This window comes from Polyodon spathula, chromosome 13, assembly GCF_017654505.1.
Source record: "Polyodon spathula isolate WHYD16114869_AA chromosome 13, ASM1765450v1, whole genome shotgun sequence".
Lineage (NCBI taxonomy): Eukaryota > Metazoa > Chordata > Actinopteri > Acipenseriformes > Polyodontidae > Polyodon > Polyodon spathula.
In genome coordinates, this window is record NC_054546.1 from 33,727,269 (window position 1) to 33,750,156 (window position 22,888).

Below are 22,888 nucleotides of genomic sequence, written 5' to 3' on the forward strand. Positions count from 1 at the left end.
AATGCTCTATCTCAGACGCCGTACACCATCTATATGCACCATGATAAATTAGTACAGGTCGTTTCTGGCGTTCCCAATAAGGTACATGTAGGTTAACAGGACTGTGCTTCGCCAGTTTTTGTAGTCAATCATCCAGGACATAATAATAATAAATGCTTTATTTTTATATAGCACCTTTCATAGTGAATCACCATCACAAAGTGCATTACAGAGGTAGGCTGTGAACTGTGCATTATATGCAGAGTCACTTACAATAGGACATTGATTTAACATCTGATCCATAGGGCTCTGTTCAAATAACTCATATTTTAATTGTTTTATATAAATGAAATCAAGTTTGATGTTGATGAAGCCACCTTTCTATAAAGAATGTCATGAAAATCAAACTATTTAATTTTTCAGAACAAAAAGTAAATTAAAACTCTCAGTGAATGACATGCTGCACAGACTCCCTTGCATCTGCTGTGGATCTCTTCGTCAATTTGACTGTGTCGCTTGAAGGGTTATAGGTGGAACCATTGTACTCCAGGTTTAGCGTTTCGCAACTTCGAGGGAATGCTTATTTAGTTGCTACGCAGCTGGCGGAAGGAAGTGAAGGTAAATAAAATAAAATAAAAAACGGTATAGCCAGGCGTTTCAGCGGTACAAAATTGAGTTGGATATTGGGTGATATTGTAAAACATGCGTGTGGCTTTTCAGAGGACGTTGAAGAGTGACCACATTTTGTAGCGAGATGATCAGGTTGTTGATGATGTAATGAATCATGTTGGGAGCGAGAAACGTAAAGGTTTGGTATTTTCGAGGGTAATAGACAGCTTTTGAGACAGTGTGGCATGCCTTTGCATTTCAGCTAAGAACAGAGACCTATTTATTCACTCTGTTTCACATTCTTGCAAACTAAGGCTACGTGGAAGAAACATCTATCAACTGTATATACGATAACCCCCTGCTCTTCATTCAGATTAAACAAAATAATTTCTCTCGGAGGCTGTAATGTATACGCTAAAAGCATTGAGATTTTTTTCTTGCTAAAACACCAGTGTTATACTGTCACAGTGTGAATGGTTAAGGAGACAGAACTTTCTGCAACTTTAACCAGTCTTCTCTCCAGAATGCAATTTACTCCGTATTCTATACCTAGTACTCTCTTACATGCAGTATCCATAATCAGTGTTTTCAACGTGGATTTATCGTGTTAGAAAAAAAAATCAAATCAATCTATGCTCAATTTTGAGGCCATCCCTGTTAGATTTAAACAGAAAAAAGTAAAATACACTTTGCAAAGTAAAGCGCTTGATTAATCTTTCCCGTTTCGTCGGTTATATAATAAACGCATTGATTTAATGTGTGTTGTATTTCATTCCTAAGGTGTAGTGCCGTTTTGTAAATGTATTGTGTATTTAGAAATGCACGTTGAAAATAACTGACTGTTGTATGTTTCCAGTAAAATAGTGTCACAATAACACTGGGGGCTTTAAATAAGATTTTAAAACTTATTGTTTGTATTGGAGTGCATCTGCTGGTGAGAGTCACCTGCACAGTACGGTGCGGACATGGATACGGATCTGCAGTAGATTGGTGTCTGCAATGATTTAGGAAGGCATTTTCCACGATTGCTTTTTTTATAGTTAAGTCCCCGAGTTACTGAATTCCGCAAATAACATAAAATATCCTTGCAATGAAGTTTGTAACCTACTTTAAACAATATAGCGAGCTATTATATACTGATTTTATACACGCTGACCTTACTTGCAGTTTAATACATGTGTTGTTAAGTTTCTCAATTGTTTTATATTATTTACAGGAGGAAATCCAAGATCTGAAATGACTGAAATAGATCATCGTGCCAATATTGAAGGTGTGTTTGTTGATTTAGAGGCCCCGCACTTCCAACGAGGCTTGATTGAAAGTGTAACGCTGTATTTATTTGCCTGATTAATTTTAGGGAAGTGTTTTATTAAGCGTATGGCACACATCTCACATTTTTAGATACATAGCGAACACTGCATGTACACTCCTCCAGTAAATATTGGGACAAAGGGATATGCAAGTTTCCTCCTCCCCCCAAATGGCACACTGTCTAATAAGCCAATGGGCAGAAAAAATATTTGTACTTTAAAAATAGTCTATCTCTTAATGATTTGTTCCTTCTTGGTCAGAACAGACTAATCTTTACACCGAAGTGGGATAGGAATATATGGATCATTTCATTTGTGCTTTTTATAAAAATCTGTTAGAACATAAATGCCCACTAGAGGGCAGTATAGAATTAGATAGTTGATTCTGCAGTACCGTATAAACAAACAGTTCTGCAAAATGACTTTCCGTTCAACTGACTGTAACATATTTTCACCCACCAAAAATGAATTGTATAAGGTAATGTTGACATGGTAGCTGTTTGGGGAGCAGTTTGGTTGTGAGGAACAAGGCCATATGAGTGAGGGAAAGCTTAGCATGTAATTATATTTTACAAGTGTGCTGTGTGATGCCCAAATTAATCTTTGTGTTTCAGAGAGAGGAGGAAGACAGCTGGACCAGCTGATTTGCGGGGAGTGCCGAAGCGAGTTTCGCCAGATTTCTGAGTTCATCCACCACAAGGCAGAACGTAAGCTTGAGACCATCCTTACAACGTCCCGTGCTATGTATTTTACTTTATCCTTGTCTCCCAAAATTCACCAAAAGCGTTCAGAGACTTTGTTCTTTCTGTGTAGCTGGAAGGGAAGTGAAAAAGCTTGTATTAAGGGTTGATTCTCATATGTGTTTTTATTTTAATGTTTAATTTCCATCATTAGTTGGAAACTGCTGACACAGTGAGTCATTTCACAAGCCTCTTGTGCCTTTTATCACATTTCAACTCCATCTCTGGTCAAATAAAACAAGATATTGTCAAGTCTCAACCTACACAATTTGGCACAATTGTCAGTCTGTCCTTGAGAGAGGACATGAAAACACAGATGGAATGTCATTAACAATCTCTATCAATTTCTCCATAGACACCACTGGCAGTGGGTCTTACCTTTGTGAATTGTGTGGCCGATGTTTCTTGTCTCGCACAGTGCTGGCTTACCACTACCGCAGCACACATAAACTACAGCCTGCCGGCTCACCTTTACACAACCCTCCTCGTTGTGAGGATGTGGTAGCCACACAGGATGCAGCATCAGAAAATGACTGTCTGGGTTTACTGTTAGTTTTGGAACCGGAAACAAGAGGCCCTTTGGATAACCAAGATGGAAAATGTGTTGACATTGAAAGCTTGGCAGTCCCAGAAAGTGGTGCCCTTCCCAAGAATACTTCTTCAGGTGGATTTGACTGTCCAGTTTGTGGAAAGGTGTTTCAGAAGCACCGTTTCCTGCAGAGGCACAGCGAGACCCACCGGCCCAGAAGGGACTTCCTGTGTGAGCGCTGCGGAAAAACATTTGCCTCCCGGAGCAGGCTGGTAGCTCACCGGCAGCGCCACATGGCAGCCCCCCGGGTCTACTCCTGCCCGCAGTGTGAGTTTAGTTCAGCCCTTCCAGCCCTGGCACAGGCACACAGGCAGCTCCATGCAGTCGGCTGCCAACGCTGCCCCCTCTGTGGGAACGTCTACACCGACCGTGCCACATTGCGCAAGCACATGCGTGTTCACGCCCAGGAGAGGCCATATGAATGCAGTCAGCAGGGCTGTGGCTGGAGGTTCAAGGTGAGTGAGAGCCTCCTTTTCATTTGGTTATTTGTTTTATTAATTATCTGTTGCTGACGATCCAAACCCCCGGTGACAGGGATACAGTGCAGGCTGAAGTAGGTGTTGATGATACAGAACTAGAACAGGCCCACCATGAAAAAATAACCTTGGTATTGTAATGGACTCATCTCTGTCATCATCCGGACTGTGCTGGGCAGAAATTAAAAAGGTCAAGCAGAGTGCTTTGTGGCGTAGTCATAACTGTAGAGTACAAATCAAAGGAAGCCTGTACAATGCACAGGGCTTAAAGAAATGAAGTTTTGAAGGTTGAGGGTACTAAATCTATTCATGGCTAAACCTTCACCGAAGGAGGAGAGAGACTTGGTTGAAGTTAAATCTTTAAAGGAAACCCTAAGTAAAGCACAGAGAGCAGAGCCGGGGGACACAGTTGTAAATTAAGTGGAGACGGTGGTAAAAGTATGCAGCAGGTAAGTTCAGACCTGACAAAGTTTTGGGATCAATGAACTACTAGGAACCAGCCAAGCGTGGGCTGAAAGATCTCTCATTTGTAATGTTCTTATGTGTGTATGTCACACTTTAGTTTCCGTTTTTATTAATATAGTTATTTTATATACAATAATGCAGTGAAGTACAAGTGCATGTCTTAGTACAATAATAGATGCAATAATAGTTAGAATATTCTACAAATGTGATCATTTTTAAAAACTGGGAAAGTATAATTCAACTTTCAATACTGTTTTACAGTCTGCAAATAAATTGTTAAATCCAACAAGTAGAAAACTTCTACAGAACAAACTGTTGCAGCATAAAAGTTAAAAGATTGCAACATGTATACCATGTGTACTTTTTCCTCCCAGCTGGCCAGAGAGAATTGGTTTTCTGTATTTGTGCAATAGAGTGTGATTTGTATTTCTTGATGTGGTGTTTTATTAGTTAAAAAAAGAAACCCTTCATATAACATGACAAGTTGATGAGGTTTTTGAACTGTAGTTTTAAATGGCTCTGGTGCTTTGTTTCTGTTGCAGACTGAAGTCATGCTGAAGGCACATGTCCGTGCCCACACGTCTCGAGGGGGGTTCGAGTGCCCTGACTGTGGCTACCCCTTCCGCAGGAAACACCACCTCCAGAGGCACCAGGAGAAAATGCATGGGGCAGCAAGAGGGAACACACGCCGACGGGCCTGGGCAGGGAAGAACCCACGATTGGGAGATGGTAAGACTGGCCTCCTTCATCACGTGGTTCAGTAGATCTGAAGTGAGACTTGAACCTCTCTTGGAGATCCCAAATGCACACCTGATATTGTGTTCATGAGTTCCAAGCCAATTGTAACTTATTTCAATATTGACTAATGTTATTTCAGCAAACATGCAAAATACCAACCGAACGATACCCCCTAAAGGCAAGAGGAGCTGAAAGAACTGAATCTGTTTAGCCTCGAACAAAGAACAAATAAGAGGGACATGATTGAAATCTTTAAAATCTTAAAAGGAGTTGACAAAGTTAAACGTAAGCAAAACTTTAAGCACATTACAGAAACCAGGATCAGAGGATACCATTGGAAATTAAGTGGAGATAAACTTAGGACAGAGGGAAGGGCACACTTCTTCATTCCATACCCTTGCCAAAGTCTGTTTGAGTTACGAAGTCATGTTGATGCTGAATTACATGATTCCTTTAAGATCTAACTTGACAATGTTTTAAGGTCAATCAGCTACTGGGAATTGGATGAGCATAGATGGGCCAAATGGCCTCTTCTCGTTTGTAAATGTGTCAGATTCTATTTACTGTGTATATTTATTTGGAATCAATGTGAAATTGTGTTCGCTTTGAAACAACAATACACAATTACAGCACCCCATGTAGTTCTGGCATCTCAGTTTTGTGTTCTGGTGCACTACCATAAACACAATGATTAGTCCTTTGTTGTTGGTATGTCTGAGCTGTTGCCATTGCTTTTCATGAGTTCTCTCCCCACCCATGGTTTTAAGTGACTTGTGATGGAAAGTGAACCAGTGGCATTGTAGTTTACAGGGATCGAGATCGTGCAGGCGATTGATAACTACCGCATTGTCTCCAGAAACACACTGACACTTTAGAGAGCCCAATGAGCCTCCCTATCAGATGGCAACTAAATGACTAATTCCATTAACAAGGATCTTTTCAATAGCAACTGGAAACTGAGCTGAGGGACTGGGATGGAGTGTCACCTAGTGGTTAGAGCTGGTGAACTTGGAGACAATGTGGGGCTGAGAGACAGTGTTTTGGTCCAGTGGGTGGAGATGAGGAATGGAGGCAGTGTGGTGGTCCAGTGCGTGGAGCTGAGGGACGGAGGCAGTGTGGTGGTCCAGTGGGTGGAGATGAGGGACAGAGACAGTGTGGTGGTCCAGTGGGTGGAGATGAGGGACGGAGGCAGTGTGGTGGTCCAGTGGGTGGAGATGAGGGACGGAGGCAGTGTGGTGGTCCAGTGGGTGGAGATGAGGGACGGAGGCAGTGTGGTGGTCCAGTGGGTGGAGATGAGGGACGGAGGCAGTGTGGTGGTCCAGTGGGTGGAGATGAGGGACGGAGGCAGTGTGATGGTCCAGTGGGTGGAGATGAGGGACGGAGGCAGTGTGATGGTCCAGTGGGTGGAGATGAGGGACGGAGGCAGTGTGATGGTCCAGTGGGTGGAGATGAGGGACGGAGGCAGTGTGATGGTCCAGTGGGTGGAGATGAGGGACGGAGGCAGTGTGGTGGTCCAGTGGTTGGAGATGAGTGACGGAGGCAGTGTGGTGGTCCAGTGGTTGGAGATGAGGGACGGAGGCAGTGTGGTGGTCCAGTGGGTGGAGGTGAGGGGCGGAGGCAGTGTGGTGGTCCAGTGTGTGGAGATGAGGGACTTGGAGGCAGTGTGGTGTCGTGGTAAAGGGAAGCAGGGTATACTTGTTAGCTTTAGTACAGTTACTGTATATTAAACAATGGTTATCCTGAACAAGAACTGTGTTGTATTCCTGAATCTGTTATGATTCAATGGCATTAGCTCAAATATTCCATTTTGAAACCTTGTCCAGTTGTCTTACCTGTGTTAGTAAAGGTGGTGGCATTCTGTTGGATTTGATTTGTATCCATCTTGTTCACTTGTAGCTTCTTTCGCTGACCAAACTCGCTTCAACATTAGAAACCCCTGGACATGTTTAACTGGTGGAAGATAGTGAGAGGGATTCATTACCTATACAAATCACTGTAAAAGGAATCAGATTACTTAAAGGAAAAAGATAGTATAAGGCAATAATGTTTTTTTCTTCTTTTCAGAACATGTAATAATGTGTGTAGAGGACTTCCTTCCTGAGCTACTCTTAGTGTTAGCAAACACCCCTTGACCTCATCGTTACAAAAGCTGCCGCCAGTGTATTGTACTGCAGAGCATGATCAAGACTAATGTTTCACTGCCCTTACCTTGTACCTCGAGGGTCATGTTCCTGTGAGCTTCTGTGTAATAAAATCCTTCGCATCCGCTACATTGTTGAAACAGATAAACAGCTACGTGACTGAAAGGGAAGCGTGCAGCAGTGTTCGTTCAGAACGCAAAACAGCCGCGCTCGTTGGAGACCGTACGGAAGGAGAGCAGTGGCTGTGAGCAATCCCATAGGACATACGGATACAAATATTGAAACAAATGTTTAATTCGAAAAGCTGCGTCTTTGACCTGGGTGCGTGAGTGGGACTTTCTCCCAACACATTTTAAGAGCTGTTGTTTCCGGTTTAGATTACTCAAATACAAAATATACTCATTGAGCAGATGCCTAGTCTGTGATTTAATTTGCAGCAAGAATGTTATAAAAGGCACAAACACTTAAGTTTAAAGATTTGATATCATACTTTAACCTTCTTAGTGTTAATTTATTTTCAATTATAAACAATTTTACCTTACCTGATAAAATGCAGTGTTTCACATTCTGTTGTTTTCCCATTTCAGAGAGACCCGTGTCCTAGGTGGGTTACCTGAGCAAATCCTTTGAACATTTTCAATTTACATCAAAGTGCAACTTGAAATGACAGACACTTGTCTCTAAAAGACTGCAGGAATCAAAATTTACTTACTCCCTGCAATAGAAGTAACCTGTCATTCAAATACTGCTACCTTGTTCCTAAAACAAAAACTGTCCAAGGCAGTCCCCCTATGCTGACTGTCATTTGTTGCTCCATAAGGTAATCAGTTAAACACACTCTGAGAGTCTTGACATGGAGTCTTTTACACCCCTTCAAGTTTGTGTACCATTTTCTAAGGGCCGCAAGGGTTTGTAAATCAATAACTGGTGTCAGCCAGTCTGATGTATCGTCTGTCGCTGTCCTGAAAGTAGACCTTGCTGCCAGATCCTGGATCCCTGCCCTGGACTCTGACATCCATGCTGGCATTAGTAGTTACATGGGCTCTGCATTAATCTTTTAGTCTGGCTCCAATTCACGCACAGCCTTGAGTAATGAGCTTTCTAGCATTGTCTCTAGGAGCTAATAAAATAATTCTATGCATTTTACACTTCATGCCCATCTATTCACTATAGGTCTCAAACGTGTAGGTTTGATAGTCGGTAGCATTCATCCTGCCTTTCAGAAAAATGTAAGGGCTCAAGCTGGGATATGGCACCCCAAATGATACTGGAACCTCCGTCTACCTTCACAAAACACGAGCATCTAGTTAATTGTACGATATCCTGGCTCTCTGAATAGGACCTGATAATGTACATACTATGTGAATATGTTTCCTTTTAACTTTCTGCACAGGTGATGTTAATATCTTTACAGAGAACACTGATGTCCTGGATATAGAGGGAGGCAGTCAGGCGGCTCCGCTAACACTGACGGTGGGGAGTGAGGAAACCGTTCCCCATGCTTTGGGCTTGCATGCCAGAAAAGAGCTTATATCGCAGAAGATGTGCACAGGCAGTTTGGAAGCGCTGATTACACCCACTGAAGACCAAGTGTTGTGAGGGCATAAAGGTAGCATTGTTATGCCAGCTACTGAAAAGGTTGCATTTTCTATCAGAAAACAGCCACTGACTTTTGGGGAAAGTCGCATGCATTTGTTTCACACAGTTGAACATTTGAATTTGAGATGAGGTCAAAAATGCTGCAGCTCATGATTCTAAGCAGAGACGCCAAAACAGAATTCTGCAAATCACACCTACAGTAAAATCTTAAATGGTTAGGAAAGGAAATATTCTGATAATGTGTTGATATACCACCCCCTCCCCTGGTCCAATCTCCTTTGTTAGCCACCCTGTAGGACCATGGCTGCTCATATCCTGAGTTTGTGTGGGATGCAATTCCAGGATATAGGCATTGTGCTTGGCTAATACATCTCTACAATATAGAAATGAGGTTCAAGTTGAAGATTCCACTGTTTCTTGAAATTAAGCTTTATAGATCCACTCCCAGCTTGTCCTCTCGACATTCCTTTCTTACAGCTGGTTTATATGTTGCACTGACTGACACACTTACTCTAATGGCATCAGTCAGGGTCTTGAGATGCAATGTGTACAGCATATGACAGTATGGTTCTGGTGAGTGTCATTACATCTCAGCACCTATGACCAGTGAAGTTCTACTTTGCCCTGAAGTTCACCACTGCATAGTTAGTATAGAATATAATAATAGACGGGCATTATATATAATAGACGGGCATTAGGAAGGTATTAAGGGAATCTCTACTATGCATTTGCAATTGTGGTCACTGCAAACAATCCCAAAATCAAAATGTTTTACCACTTTGTTGCCCTTTACTCATAAGCCTCAGGAAAATGTATTGTTTTGCATTGAAAAGAGCATTGCAGTGAGCAGTAACTCTTTAGTAGGTTCTTAATTTAATAGCTTATTGAATAATTCTGGTACTTTACTTTTAGGTAGTCTCTTAGTGTTTCATTTCCTAGGCCACTTCATAGCATGTTACTGGCTGAAAGCATGTCAGTCAATAAGATAAGCAGCTGGTTGGTTAATGACTGGAAAGAAGCTTTAAAGAATGGGGACCATTTCACTCACAAGGTGAAATTACTGTGGAGCTGAAAGGCTTGCAATCTGAGCTTTCTTAACTTAATATGGGACCAGATATAATTTTATAAGGAACATGTTTTTCTTTCAAAATGTTAGAACTAGGTAATAGTGGATGTAAGCTGTCTTAATTGTTAGAGTAATTGACTGTGTGAAATATTTTGAAGAAATACCCTAGCAAGTAGCAAGAGACTTGAAGTTAAAGCTAATGACTGGCATTTTAAAGAACTCTATAACAAGCATTTCAGTTAAAAACAATTTGCCACCAGTATTTTCTAGCCATGTAAATTGGTTTCAACAAATGTATTTTCTACCCACCTTAGCTTCAGAATAGTTCTTTATTATATTTTCCATAAGGTGCAGGCATTCAGTCACAAAATTATGAATAATAATAGTTATAAAGACAAACGGAACACAGCTCTAAAAGGTCAGTGAGAACACTGTGCATGCCTTTATTAAGAATATTATAACACACACAAACACTGACAAACAAGTAGCTTTTACACATGGAACTGGCAAAAAGCTGTGGTTTTAGACAAAACAATTACAAAATAGTAAGGAGACATGTTCAAGAAAGGGTACCTGTGCAAAATTTTCGCTCCACTTTTTTTCTACAAATAAAACTCAACTGGCTAGTTTCGCAGACCTACTACCTATAGTTACCTTAGGTAGTTCAAGGGTCTGTGAAACTAGACAGTGTTTTTTTCTACTTTTTTTTGTCAATTGAGTTTTTGTTTTCTTTTTAGAGAAACGGGCTTAGTAAATAAAACCCATGTTGTACTTTGCAATATAGAGGGAATTACAGATTCAACATTTGTTACATTGCTGGGTGTTACAGTAGTTAATGACCGTGTTTGAAGTACCATCTTTATTCAGAGTTATATTATAACAGCGTCAACAGTTTTACAGCCATATAAAAATTACAGACAGAGAGAGAAAGCAGACAGAGAGCCTGCAGAGGAAGGGAGAGGAGGGGGTGACAGCACCTGAGGAAACTGCATCTGTCTGTCCTCTCTGTGCTGCAGGAGGAGGGAGGCCCTAATGGCCTGGCCCCGCTGAAGGGCTCACCCCACCCGCTTGATGTTGGCGCTGCGGCGACGCCAGAAACACGAGGACAGGCAGTGCTTCTCAGAGGTCATTGCCACCGGAGAGACTGGAGCTGAGAGATCGGGGGCCTGGGGGCTGGAACAGATACAACAGCGAGACTCAGAGACACAGTCAGGCAATGACAGATGCAAAGCAAGCACACATATTTGTAGTTGCCCCTTTTTTAAGACGTGAGAGATTCATTTGTATAAATCCTGGATTAAAAGATGAAATCAAAGAATTTGGTGTAATGAGATGATCATTTTTATCATAGATTGTTGTGATTGTTAAAGGGCCAGATTTAATCCATATTTTACAAACACAAAATGGACTAAGTAGAATGGCCTTGATAAAGAGCAGTTCTTAATAGAGAGATCTCTGACAGGTAATTGGTGTGCTGGTTGCGAGGAAGAAGTTTATTGTGTATATGTTTATGCACGCATAGACAAAAAAAACTATGCAATGTATTAGAGTATGCATAGTAAAAGCATAGCTTGGAAAAGGATGGATATACCTGTTGTCTGGTTATCTGAATTTTCAAGATGCAGCAGGATTGCATAATTGCACAAATACCAAGCATAATGTCTATCTGTTTTTAAGATGTATTATTCCTGTACTAGAGTCTGTTGTGCAGCTAGATATGTATGTCAGGAGGGTATTTGTGTGTGGAAGGTATGAGCTTACCGAGCTTTGCTGGCTTTGGCTGCCTCCTTGATCCGGACCTGCCTCATCATGCGGATGAGACGGCAGATCTCGCGCAGTGTCAGTCGGGGTGTGTGGCAGACGAGGCGCGGACGGGGCCCTATCGTCGGCCCATGGTACGAGAGCAGGGAGAGGTAACCTCCTGTGCGACCCATTCCGAAGAGCTGGAGAGGGCCACTGTTCCCATAGCAAGAGGCACACTGTCAGGGAGAGGGAGAGGGGGTTAGAGGAGTGACTTCCTAAGTGGTGAAAATGCACAACTACTATTGCACAGTAAGCATTGGGTATATTGTACTGCATCATATATTTACCATTACAGCTCAACGCCAGTATTTGGTTTACGTTTTTTGAAAAAAAATAAGCTAGGTGTTCTATGCTAAGAAAAAAAAAAAAGCCTAGTACCTGGATATCAGACCATTGTTAAAAATGTATTGTAAAATAATGCTGCTAGTAATTAGCTAGATAATATGTGAAATGAAAATCCAATATCAGGTATCTGGAGAATATCCCAGACTGTTGCACCTTTGTCTTGCAGTGCACTACATCAGAAACATGAGATTAAAGTAGTAGCTGTATTGTGTCCCACTCAAGAATGATAAGGCGCAATATCGTATTATATAACAGTACCTTTAAATATTGAGGATTTCTTCTCCAGAATTAATACCAATTCTGAAGGTACAGAAAGTTAACCTTGTTTTAGAGTCACAGTCTAGTTTGCTGGTAATGAATCACATGAAATCGCATTATTCAATTGCATACCAACTAGTGCAGTGCGTACACCATATTCATATGATGACAGAGCAAATAAACACAGCTTTTTAAAAGAACAAAGAGCTTATTCTGTGGAGGCAGATTAAAGCAAGGGTTACACAAGAAAGAGTAATAGTACAATAGTAAACTGTACAGTGTATGCTGCAGTGTGCACTACTGTAATCTACTTAAAATACAGTTAAATAAACATGCGGTGATCTCAAAATGTAGTTAATGTTTTTTGTGATCTTAAATTGCTGTATCAAAGCAGCTGTTATTTAGTTACACTACAGTGCCACTATTTTTCACACCTCAGCTATTTTTTTTATATATTAAACAAGATCTGAATACAGGAAATAAAACTGGATTCATCAGCAAGGTAAGTTTAACATCCCTCTGACCAGATACTCACTGGAACGAAGGTTGCCATTCTGTATTGCAGTTAATCCAAAATATCTTGCTGATGAACCCTGACGTCCTGAGACATTTCGTTGAGTTTTAACCTTTATACCCCTGCCCCTTCCCACTGGCCTGATTGAGCAGCCGATGGGAGCGAGGATGGCTCATCCCATATCTGGTACCTGCCAGATTTCAAGGTGAGCTCATTTCTCTCCAGTTACCGCAACACTGGACCTCAGCAATAGAGTGTGATCGGGTATCCTGATGCGGAGAGTTGTGTTGAATACACAGCATCCATTATTCAGCACCGCTTTTGTCAGGGAGGTAAATTTAGTTGCAAAGGGTGGGAGAGAGGAAGTAAATTGGTAATCGCTGTTGGTATTTGCAAACAGGCTGACGTTTATAGTGTGGGAGGATTAATATTAGGAGGTGTTTATAAAGGGCTTGACCTGACGTGGAAGAGCAGGTAGTCAGTCTTGACTTCTAGTGTGACAATGCTAACTGCAGTCAGTTAGCCAAGGGGTTTTTCTATTGCCAGGACTGTGATCCTCCAGCAGATGACCTTGCAGCTCAAGGCAATGAGACTGGACTGCTCTTTCACCCCATGAGAGTTTTGGCTAGCAAAACCTTGAATAGCCCAAAGCATGGACTACCTTACTTGGTAGTCCAATGTTAGTGATAATTAGCATCTGTGAAACTAGCCATTTATGACGTACTATTAAATTACCAGTACATTATCCTCTGGAATCACAAGCAGAACCATTAACAGACCAGCGCATTACCAGAAACACAGGATTTTGTAGAAATATTGCTAATATGGTAGCACATTGTACTGATATGGTACCATGGTACAGTAACTATTGTCATACCACTGGTCAAATTATGTAAATGTCACCACTGTAGTCCGATCAATGACTATCAAAGCCAGCTGCCTGTTACCATTGTATTGGATCTCCAGTGCTCCCAACACAAATCATGACGCATACAAAAAGCAGTATCTTGATCTAACCCTGTGTTAGCCACACCTGTTACATTCCTGTGAATGTGGGAAGAGTGGAATTGTTTTGTGATCTACCTGGAAGGCTGTCAGATTACAAAGGTGAGTAATTCTTTTGAAATACATTTTTTTTTAGCTTCCATTAGCTTCGACAGATAACTGTTTACCCCTGCTCATCACTGATGATATATGATACAAATATTGACCAATCAGAGGTTCACAGTAGAAAAGTACAGCTGCAAGGGTTGATAAACTGACAGACAGTAGGCTACATACCTAGAAGCCTTTTTTTTCTACAAATAGAAATGTAATGTCAATATGTAAAGTGCTATGCCGTGCAGAGGATCCAAATACCATCCAAATAGCAAATGAGTGGCATAACACCTAATGTCATTTATAACCTCACTGTATGTTGATGTAAGTCATTGGTGGGTGTTAACAATAACGAAAGCAATGGTACTTAACTAAAACAATGGAGGAATAAGGATCATTTGAATAGAATTGTAATTAATGCAACATTACTCCTCGATGTAGCTAAAACAGTCCCATTCATTATAAGTCTCAAATGTGCAGTTTTGAAGGGAACACATGTTACAGTAAACATGTATTATCTTTTTAAAACAGGATCTTACTGGCTTCAAAGCATGCGAGTGATTAAAGCAGTGGTGGGCAATCAGGTCCTGGAGGGCTGGTATCCCTCCTGGTTTTTGTTCCAACTGTATCCTAAATTACTTAATTGGACCACTTAAGTGCTTATTACAGGCTTAATTCGTCCAGTTAATTAATTTAGGGTACAACAGGGACAGCGGCCCTCCAAGACCGGAATTGCCTACCCCTGCATTAGAGGAAGCACAAGTTGATACTGACAGGGAAAATGCCCTGAAGGGGTGGGTACAATGTATCTGGGTGAACTAACCAATGAAGTGCAAGACAGCATGAAAAAAGATTTTTTTAAAGCAAGTTTGTACTAGATGTCATGTTTCTTTCACAATTGCACTTTTGGATACCCATTTAGTGAATAGATGTGCATGGCGTGAAAAAAGGTACAGAATTACCGTGTTAGCTACAACCACTTCAAGCTCTGTTGTTGCTAGAATAACAACAGTCAATATCTTTGAATCAATTACAGATCACCAGAGTTCACCATTTCTGTCGCTGGAGCAAAGATATAGAATTTCTTTGTTCGTTCACCTGAAAATATCCATAGTCCATTCAAGGTTGTCCTTGTTATCTCTTAATTACATGTATTTATTGATGAAGCCAATGTGCAGGTCTTCAGTGTATTCACTGTCAATGTCTTTGACTGCCGTACTGTAACCGTGTCAGAGTGAAATCTACTTCAGTCAGAAAAAAACCACGTGACCGACAAGGGAATGCTCCCCTGTTGTTCCTGATGGTTCATTGGAACAGTATTATTGTGTATTATGTACTGTGTAGGAGGCTATGTGGTTCAGTGGTTAAAGAAAGGGCTTGTAACTAGGAGGTCCCTGGTTCCAAACCTGGCTAAACCACTGACTCACTGTGCAAACCTGAGCAAGTTACTCAACCTCCTTGTGTTCTGTCTTTCGGGTGAGACATTGTTGTAAGTGACTCTGCAGCTAGCGCATAGTTCACACACCCTAGTTTTTGTAAGCCACCTTGAATAAAGGCGTCTGCTATATAAACAAATAATAACTATTGCCATGGAAACAAACCCACAATTCAATGGCTACGTTATTATCACAAACATTTATTTTCTGTAAAGATATTTAGTTTTTTGTGGGTTTCATTTTTAGTTTAAATCTTGATGTGCATTACATGTCAACAGTGCAACGGGAACTCTGTTAGTTTATTACTTAATTCCAGTTATTCAAACTGGTATATCATTTTTAAGAGCATCCTGAAAGTGTATATAAAGGCAGCAAACCGACTGTGGTAAAACAGTCTGAAATTACACTATGAAAGGAAAAGTCTGTAAGTTGGGAACTTTGCATACAAGTGATGACCAAAAATGAAACATTTTACCTTACACATTTTACCAAGCTGTACTAGAGAACAGTTACAAAATGAAAGAATTGTTGATGAATTATATAATTTAGGTATAAAAAGGCTTATTTATAGCTCTTTTGTTAGACCAGAGGAAGAAGAGAAGAATGCTAACGTCTCCGAAATTGATAATTATGCCTTTTTCGTATTGTGTGCTGTTTTGTAAGTCTAATAAAGCATTAGTATTAAACTGATTAATTGTTGTATTGAGCGAATCACTCTGAGTTAATCCACATAATTAGACTCACACCAGTAAGGTAACAACCCATATCAAGATGAAAACAATGAATTAAAATGATAGAGTAGACCTTCATTAGCATCTCTCCTCATGCTTAAAGGATGTGCAACATATTCACTGAATACCCAAAGGTTAATTCTGCCATGCAGTCCAACATATTCATATTTGTTTCATCCAACAGTATTTTCAAAAATCAGTTTTCTTCTAAACGAACGACTTTCACAGTGTCAGGATACAGCAGTCAATAAGGGTCCCCTTCCTTATCTGTGTTCATTTTTTTCTTTTTTGTTTCCTATCCAAATTAAAGGAAGGGACCCTTTTTGACTACTGCGACACAAAGGTAAACTATAATACTTAGAAATCAATTCCTCAGTCATTAATTAGTTGGAAATTAAATTTTGAATGAAAAAAAAATTCTTGAATATACCAATCTCTAGACAGAATCGACCTTAAAAGTTATTTCTTACCGTTAGGAACACCCCTTTTGTGGATTAAAGAGCACTGCCCCCTAGTGGAGTGGAATGAATCTCTTGTATTTCACAAACAACTGCCCTACCATTAAAAACAAAATTAACCAACAATCCAAAAATAATATGGTTACCTGACAACAACCAATAAAGCAGTCAGCCTCTATTTAATTAACGGGAGTGAATTATAATATAATCTAGAACGTACAGTGACTGCCATAAAATCTGTCGCGATAGATGATATTACATCATACAAGTAAGAACAGCTGCTGTTGTTTCTAGACGATGTAGCTGAGATTAACATAGTGTGCAAATTAAATGTAAATGAAAATTGAACAAAACATAGATCGAGGACTACCTATTTCCAAAAATGTATGTTGTTGTTTTGTTTTTTGTTTGTTTTGTTTTGTCTGGTTAACAGAACAAAATATTTTTGTATTCGTAGACAATGGATAACATTCTGGGGAACAACTTGAAATCTTTTTAGAGAAGATTGCATTTTCTTTATTAAGTGTTTAGTGAGGGGTCTGCGTGAGGAGCAATAAAAGTCCAACCCCAGTCATTCTGTTTCAAGGCTGTTATCTTAAAACTTTTGGCAGGGCACTGGTTTTCAAGGTTGTGTGTCTATATATCTTTATTCAGGGCAATATATATTATGAAAACCGGCCCGGTTAGAGTCCCGTGTACCCGTCCCCTGGTGATATCATATATATAATATTAATATAATAGATGATATATCCCCTGATTTAACTCCCCTGATATGAATTGACCACAGTAAATTTTCAGTTTTGCAATGGTATTCCCACGCTTTATAATATGCTTTACCGTGCTTTTCTGGGCATTACAATGCTAACCTATGCTTAACCATGCTTTCACTGTCCTTTATTACACATCGCTATGTTGTTACTGGTAAACATTTTTGAGGGTCTTCATCTGAACATACTTGTGGGGTATATAAAGCTACCGCTTACTGCGATGTAAAAGTGGTAAAACAGACTGGTTGTAAGGGATGTTATTTGAATGGCAGAATTAGACCGTATGGCATTCAGATAAAGTCAGGGGATTAATTAATATTGCTGTTATTAAGAAAGGAAAGGGAAACCAAAAGCGCAAGCAAGTCTTGCAGGAAAAAACAAAGGGAATTATTAATTACTGGCAAGGTTGACGTCCATTAATCCCCCGAGCAGCAGGATTTCAAACCCAGGTGGAATCTGTGTCCCAAGGCTTGAAATGTGGAAAAGTACCAAACAAGTCGCTTGTGGATGTATTTAGCGTGGAATTTAGTTGCGGAGTTACCTGCGGTCTAACAGCATTGGCATTGTTTTGCATTCAAACAAACTGTTTAAAGATGGATTAAATAACACGCACATTGTCAAACAAACCTCTTAAAGATAATCTTTGTGAACTGAAATACAACACTGATGACATACATCACCATACACAACCATTCACATTTAATAAACAGAAGCTTTGTCAACACAGGTTTTACATTATACTGCCATCTAGGGGTGAGTAAGGGTCTGGGCCAGAGGTAACCTGTACTATCAAATAAAACCTCATCGTTAAAACCACGGGTTGTCCCACCAGGAGGTAATAAAATACTGAACAAGCAGCAAATTTCAATTTATAGCGTCCTTACCTTTGTATAGCGGTTAGTCAGTGATCAGCAGATGTGTCAGCCGCACGAAGAGCACAGCGTGGGCTTTTCACTAACTCTACTGTGCAGAATAAATGTTTTTTTTTTTTTTTTTTCTATGAGTAAACATCGGGACGCGGGGCATTTTCTAGGAAATCAGGACTGTACCGACCATATAGGGACTTTTGGCATGTATGTGTGTAATTGAAGCCTAATATTGGTAAATAAAACCTGAACAGAACTCCTAATTTTAAGGCATTGCTAGGCACGCCCAAAATGAAGTTTTAAAAAAGCAGGTGCCTTCTAAACGTGCACCATGTTAAATTTGTGCTGTACCTGTGGTTTCCCATGCTTTCTATTTGCTCACGATTTACCACGTATGCCTGTTCTGTTTTCGGCTTCGCAATGTTTGATCTTTACTTCTACCTGTAGACACTTTGATGTGACGTCACATCCGCGGTTATTGTTGCTAGGTGGTTCCAAACAAACAGGCGAGTCTGTTGTAAAAGTAATTAATGAGTTTTAAAACATGTGTAAAATTGTATTAAGAGGTCGTATTTTAATATAAATCAACGTATAGCTAGTAAACAGCACGGTGCGGTGTTTTGCGACAGATTGAAGACTCAGAAAGAGAAACCGAAAAATCTAGTCACACGTCCCTTGTCATCTGTCAGCCATTATCTGTAAAAAAACGATTCAAGGATATAAATAAGACGCCCATTGCTTCTGAGCCGTGAAGCCAGATTTTATGGTGCCCATAATCATTCAGACACAATTCATCTTGTTACTAATTCATGTATTTAACATTCAGGCCTCTACTTCGCAATCAACTATTGTAAACCTGCACCGCTAGGTTACTCAAAACATGTTCAGAATATTCTCACTCAGGTAGCAACCGTCTCTAAGGAAGTGGGTGTCAGTGGCGAAAGCACTAAAGAGCTAAACATATATGTCCAGAATAGGGCTGTCTGATTTTCCACATGTAATACTGGCATATTGCTGTAGGCTGCTCGCATAGGTGTTTGTTGGGGACTGGTTGCTACGAAAGCAGGTGTAACAAATTCCTAGAGAGGAACTGCTTAAAACAAAGGCAAACAACAAACAACAAACACCAAGGCATTCTGTGCAAAGTGCTGTGTGTGCCAGTCATCGAATCATTCCAACTGTTTACTGTATTACACATTTGCTTTGCTTAACCCTTTCTGAAACTTGGGTGGAAGTTTCAGATCTGTAATCCACATATAATGGCACGTTAAGGACAATACAGTCAGAGATGCACATCTCACAAATTTCCTGCAGTGTCATTCCCGCATGGCATTTTGTGTTAGAATGCAGAGTGCTGACCAAGGTTTTTAAATCCATACCCATTATTAGCACTAGCAGCTGTATTACTGGTTCCCATTTCTTCTGGGTAAATGTTTTTTTTTTTTTTTTTTTTTTTTTTTCTCAAAATGTGTTGGAAGGAAATAAACACTTTATACACATGTACAGACAGACTTAGAAACATACATACATTCAAACCTACAGTACATATACTTTAAGGAAACAATTAACCCAATATCAATGGTATGTTTATAATAATCTACATAATTCCTTGAGAATCCACAAAAACAAAATCATTACAACAACCTAATGTTAAAAATATCCAACATATTTAAAATAAACTGACATTCAATTAAAGCTATTGTAAAATACTGGCTTGCTGGCTAGTCATGTTTTTGAAACTCTCTCCATATGTAATACATACAGCATTAGTCATTGCTATTTTGTGGCTCTTAATCTTGTCTCCATTTTCTTCAGGTAAACACTGTTGATTGTCTTTATGTTATTATTCTTGGTTGCATTTTGAAAATGAATGATCAGTTTGTGCCCTGTAAAAACATGTTCAGGACTCTGGAACGGATATATATCTAACCTTGATGAGAGGGGTAAACTTTCCATAGTGTGACAGTTCGTCATCTGCTCATTTTTAATGAAAGGAAGGACATTTGACATGGTGACTTCACACAGTAACAGTTTCATTGTAATACCTTCTCTACAACTTTGTTTACCAGCTGCTCAGTGCTAAACAACCCCATGACAGCTCTGTTCATTCTAGAAGCATATTTCACATTTCAATAGCACACTACTTGCCCAACAGCTAAAACATAGTCCTACTCAGTGCAATCTTCTCTTAACAGAACTGTTTACATGCCTTCTGGTTAATGAGGAGCCAACATTAGGCTGAGGCCTTCCTCCCAAACTAATCTCAGAGGTCCAAACTTCTGACAGAAATCAGTAAAAAACCACTGATAAACTTTCAAGACTACAACATCAATCTAGAACTTGAAAAAAATAGTCAGCAGAAAGTGAAATTAAAAGGCCAGGCACCTTTCACTCACTGCACTCACTCACCACAAATCTCACCTCAACCACACCCTATCCCTGCATGCAATGCAATAGAGAAAGAGCAAACTATTCTGCATCCAAGAGCACTCAGGATCTAACAGGATACTCATCAATCACTAGAAATGCTTAATTCACTGAAAAACCTATAACTTGCTATTTTAATACTTAGCTAGAATGTTTTGTTTTCCGCCATCTTTATATCATCCCAGTGGGCTAGTACACAGACATGTCAACTGGTATTTTGGAACCACCTCCTGGGAAGGATTTTCTCTCGTATTCTATAAATCCCCTTATGTCAGCAAAACTTTACTGTCTACAAAATTCATGGTCGGTCTGTGGATACTGCAACCCCCTCTGTACACAGCAGGGTTTAGGACCCAGGAGAGTCCCACCCCAGGCATGCCCCCCCGACCCCCCCCCCCCCCCCACCCCACCCCCCCACCCCCCCCCCCCCCCCCACACACACATTCTTGATTTTGTATTTTCAAAAGTAGAGATTTCAGTTTCTAAAAGCTCCCGTACATGACCACATTATCAAAAACAAACCAGAAACTGGTCCCCTCTGATGCCACCACACAAAAAACGAAATGGCGGCCACGCATGGTCGATTTCTCGGGCTGCGCAATTTTTAAGAAGTAACATGTATTTGGCTCTGAGAGGCAAGCAGGTTTGAGAGAAAGAGGACATGTGTGCCCCTGCACATTCAACTTGTAATAGTCTTCTTGTACAGCACAGTATCCCAGAAGAATGTCAATAGAAGAATATACAAACACTTGGAAATAATAATGTTTTGTAAAACTGAGCATGACAGTGGAACATTGAAGCTTTAACATTAAGTACTGTACAGACACAAGCATAACATATATAGAAATGCATATGAAAAAAAACTGTAAATTGATGTTTAAAATAACCCACTACATATAGGGTAGAATGACTACTAATGTGACAGAGTTGAATAGTTAAGGTAAAAATAGTTGAATAGGTTGACTTGATGACACTTTAGAAATCTATATTTATAAGTCCTGTATTTGATAATGTCTTGTGCTCTGTTCTGTAACATATTGCTGTTTGTGCACTATATTTAAACTGGTTGAAAGTTTTGAAAACTGTTTATTAATGTTCTAATGCACTAAAACTCCATTAGCATATACATTCAATTGTGTATGTTAATGGATTGTTAATGTATTTATGTTTCTTGCATTGATTTACATTCATGTGACATGCAATTAGTTGACTGCCGCTATCAACTTGTAGTTGATTAGGCCACTATCTAGTCACCAGTTCACATCTGAAAACATGATAACAGAAGAGTTTAAAATAATTCCAGCCCAGATGCAGTCTAGCTAGTCTCTGCTGCATAGCATCTGTTCAATGTGCATTGTTTGTCATTAGGAGTATTAAATTCACCCTTAATAATTTGCTGATGAAAACTTTATAATTGATGCAATACAAAAGCTTGTGCCTGTGGAAAGTAAGACTTAAAGGAGACTAAAGCTCCTGTCTATCTGTAAGGCTACACTAGGCTGAAGCCCTCCACATTCTCAATGTAAAAGTGCCTTTTTTTATTATCCCCTGCTTGGGTTGTGTATCCTGGGTGATGGTGATGTAGTGGACACGGGTGTACACTAGATAGGAGGATAAGCTTGTGAAATTTGCTGATTACACAAAACCGCATGGATTGTTGTGCACGCTATGCCCATGCCCCTCCCCCCGAGAAGGACCTCGGCACTGTAGATCACTCGTTGCTGTCAGCAACCAGACATTGTGGGGAGGCAATTAAAAATGACAACAGAGTGTTTGGTTACTGTATATATTAAAGATAAACATATGATGAAGTTAACGCAAAGACAATTACAACACTGTGTCAAACTTGTAAGCAATTTCTCTTGTATTCCTATGTTCGTAGTTTGTCTTATATATTGTCCGTTATGATAAATCTTCCAAAGGACCTTCTTTAGTTCAAGTTATTGCGTGTAATTGAATTTATTGTGAAATAGAGTCTATATGTCTGTCTGTCTGAATGGCACACTAACATTTTAGATATGTCTAGAGAACAGCTTATCCAATTGTGATGAGACTTCCACAAGGTATTCAGTGAATCAGAACCTGGATATATGTGGAACAATGACAAACAAGAAGAGGCCATTCAAGCCATTATGCTGGTCCAGTTCACATCTCTAACGGGCTGCTTTTCAAAGTTTGTATCAGAAGCAGAATGGCTTTCTGACCCAATCTAGACAATCTAGTCTCTTTTCTCAGAATTTTCTGTAGCCTTCTCCTTTTTCCGTTCTGTAGTGTGGAGACTAAAACAGAACACAATATTCTAAATGCAGTGTCTCCGGGGGCACTATAATGTACAGCCTCATCCAAACAGGCCTTGATTTACTCTAGGTTTTATTTACATTATTATTCTGTAAGCCTCCTAACCAGGGCCTCCCAACACTGGTCCTGGGGACCCCAGGTTTTCATTTATTATTTAACTAGACCCTTAATTAAA

General features: G+C 40.0%; 1 protein-coding gene across 5 annotated transcripts; it reads left to right on the top strand.

Moving 5' to 3' along the window:
• The first annotated feature begins 611 nt into the window (after positions 1-611).
• Positions 612-10,815, top strand: LOC121325698 (zinc finger and SCAN domain-containing protein 12-like). Of its 5 annotated transcripts, XM_041268556.1 has the most exons (7): positions 612-787; positions 1,805-1,858; positions 2,513-2,605; positions 2,994-3,682; positions 4,711-4,897; positions 8,462-8,656; positions 10,729-10,815. In XM_041268556.1, the coding sequence occupies exons 1-6, from the start codon at positions 757-759 to the stop codon at positions 8,644-8,646; spliced, it is 1,239 nt and encodes a 412-aa protein (XP_041124490.1). In that variant the 5' UTR covers positions 612-756; the 3' UTR covers positions 8,647-8,656; positions 10,729-10,815. The 5 variants fall into 5 exon arrangements, with proteins under 5 accessions (XP_041124490.1, XP_041124492.1, XP_041124493.1 ...); XM_041268558.1 differs by lacking the exon at positions 10,729-10,815 and having other exon boundaries at positions 612-804; positions 8,462-8,646; XM_041268559.1 differs by lacking the exon at positions 10,729-10,815 and having other exon boundaries at positions 3,057-3,682; positions 8,462-8,646.
• Positions 10,816-22,888: the final 12,073 nt, after the last annotated feature.

Coding starts and splice junctions, on each gene's coding strand:
- LOC121325698 (XM_041268556.1), top strand. CDS start 757: ATGAATCATGTTGGGAGCGAGAAACGTAAAG. Junction 788..1,804: donor TGGGAGCGAGAAACGTAAAG/GTTTGGTATTTT, acceptor TATTATTTACAG/GAGGAAATCCAAGATCTGAA. Junction 2,606..2,993: donor CATCCACCACAAGGCAGAAC/GTAAGCTTGAGA, acceptor ATTTCTCCATAG/ACACCACTGGCAGTGGGTCT.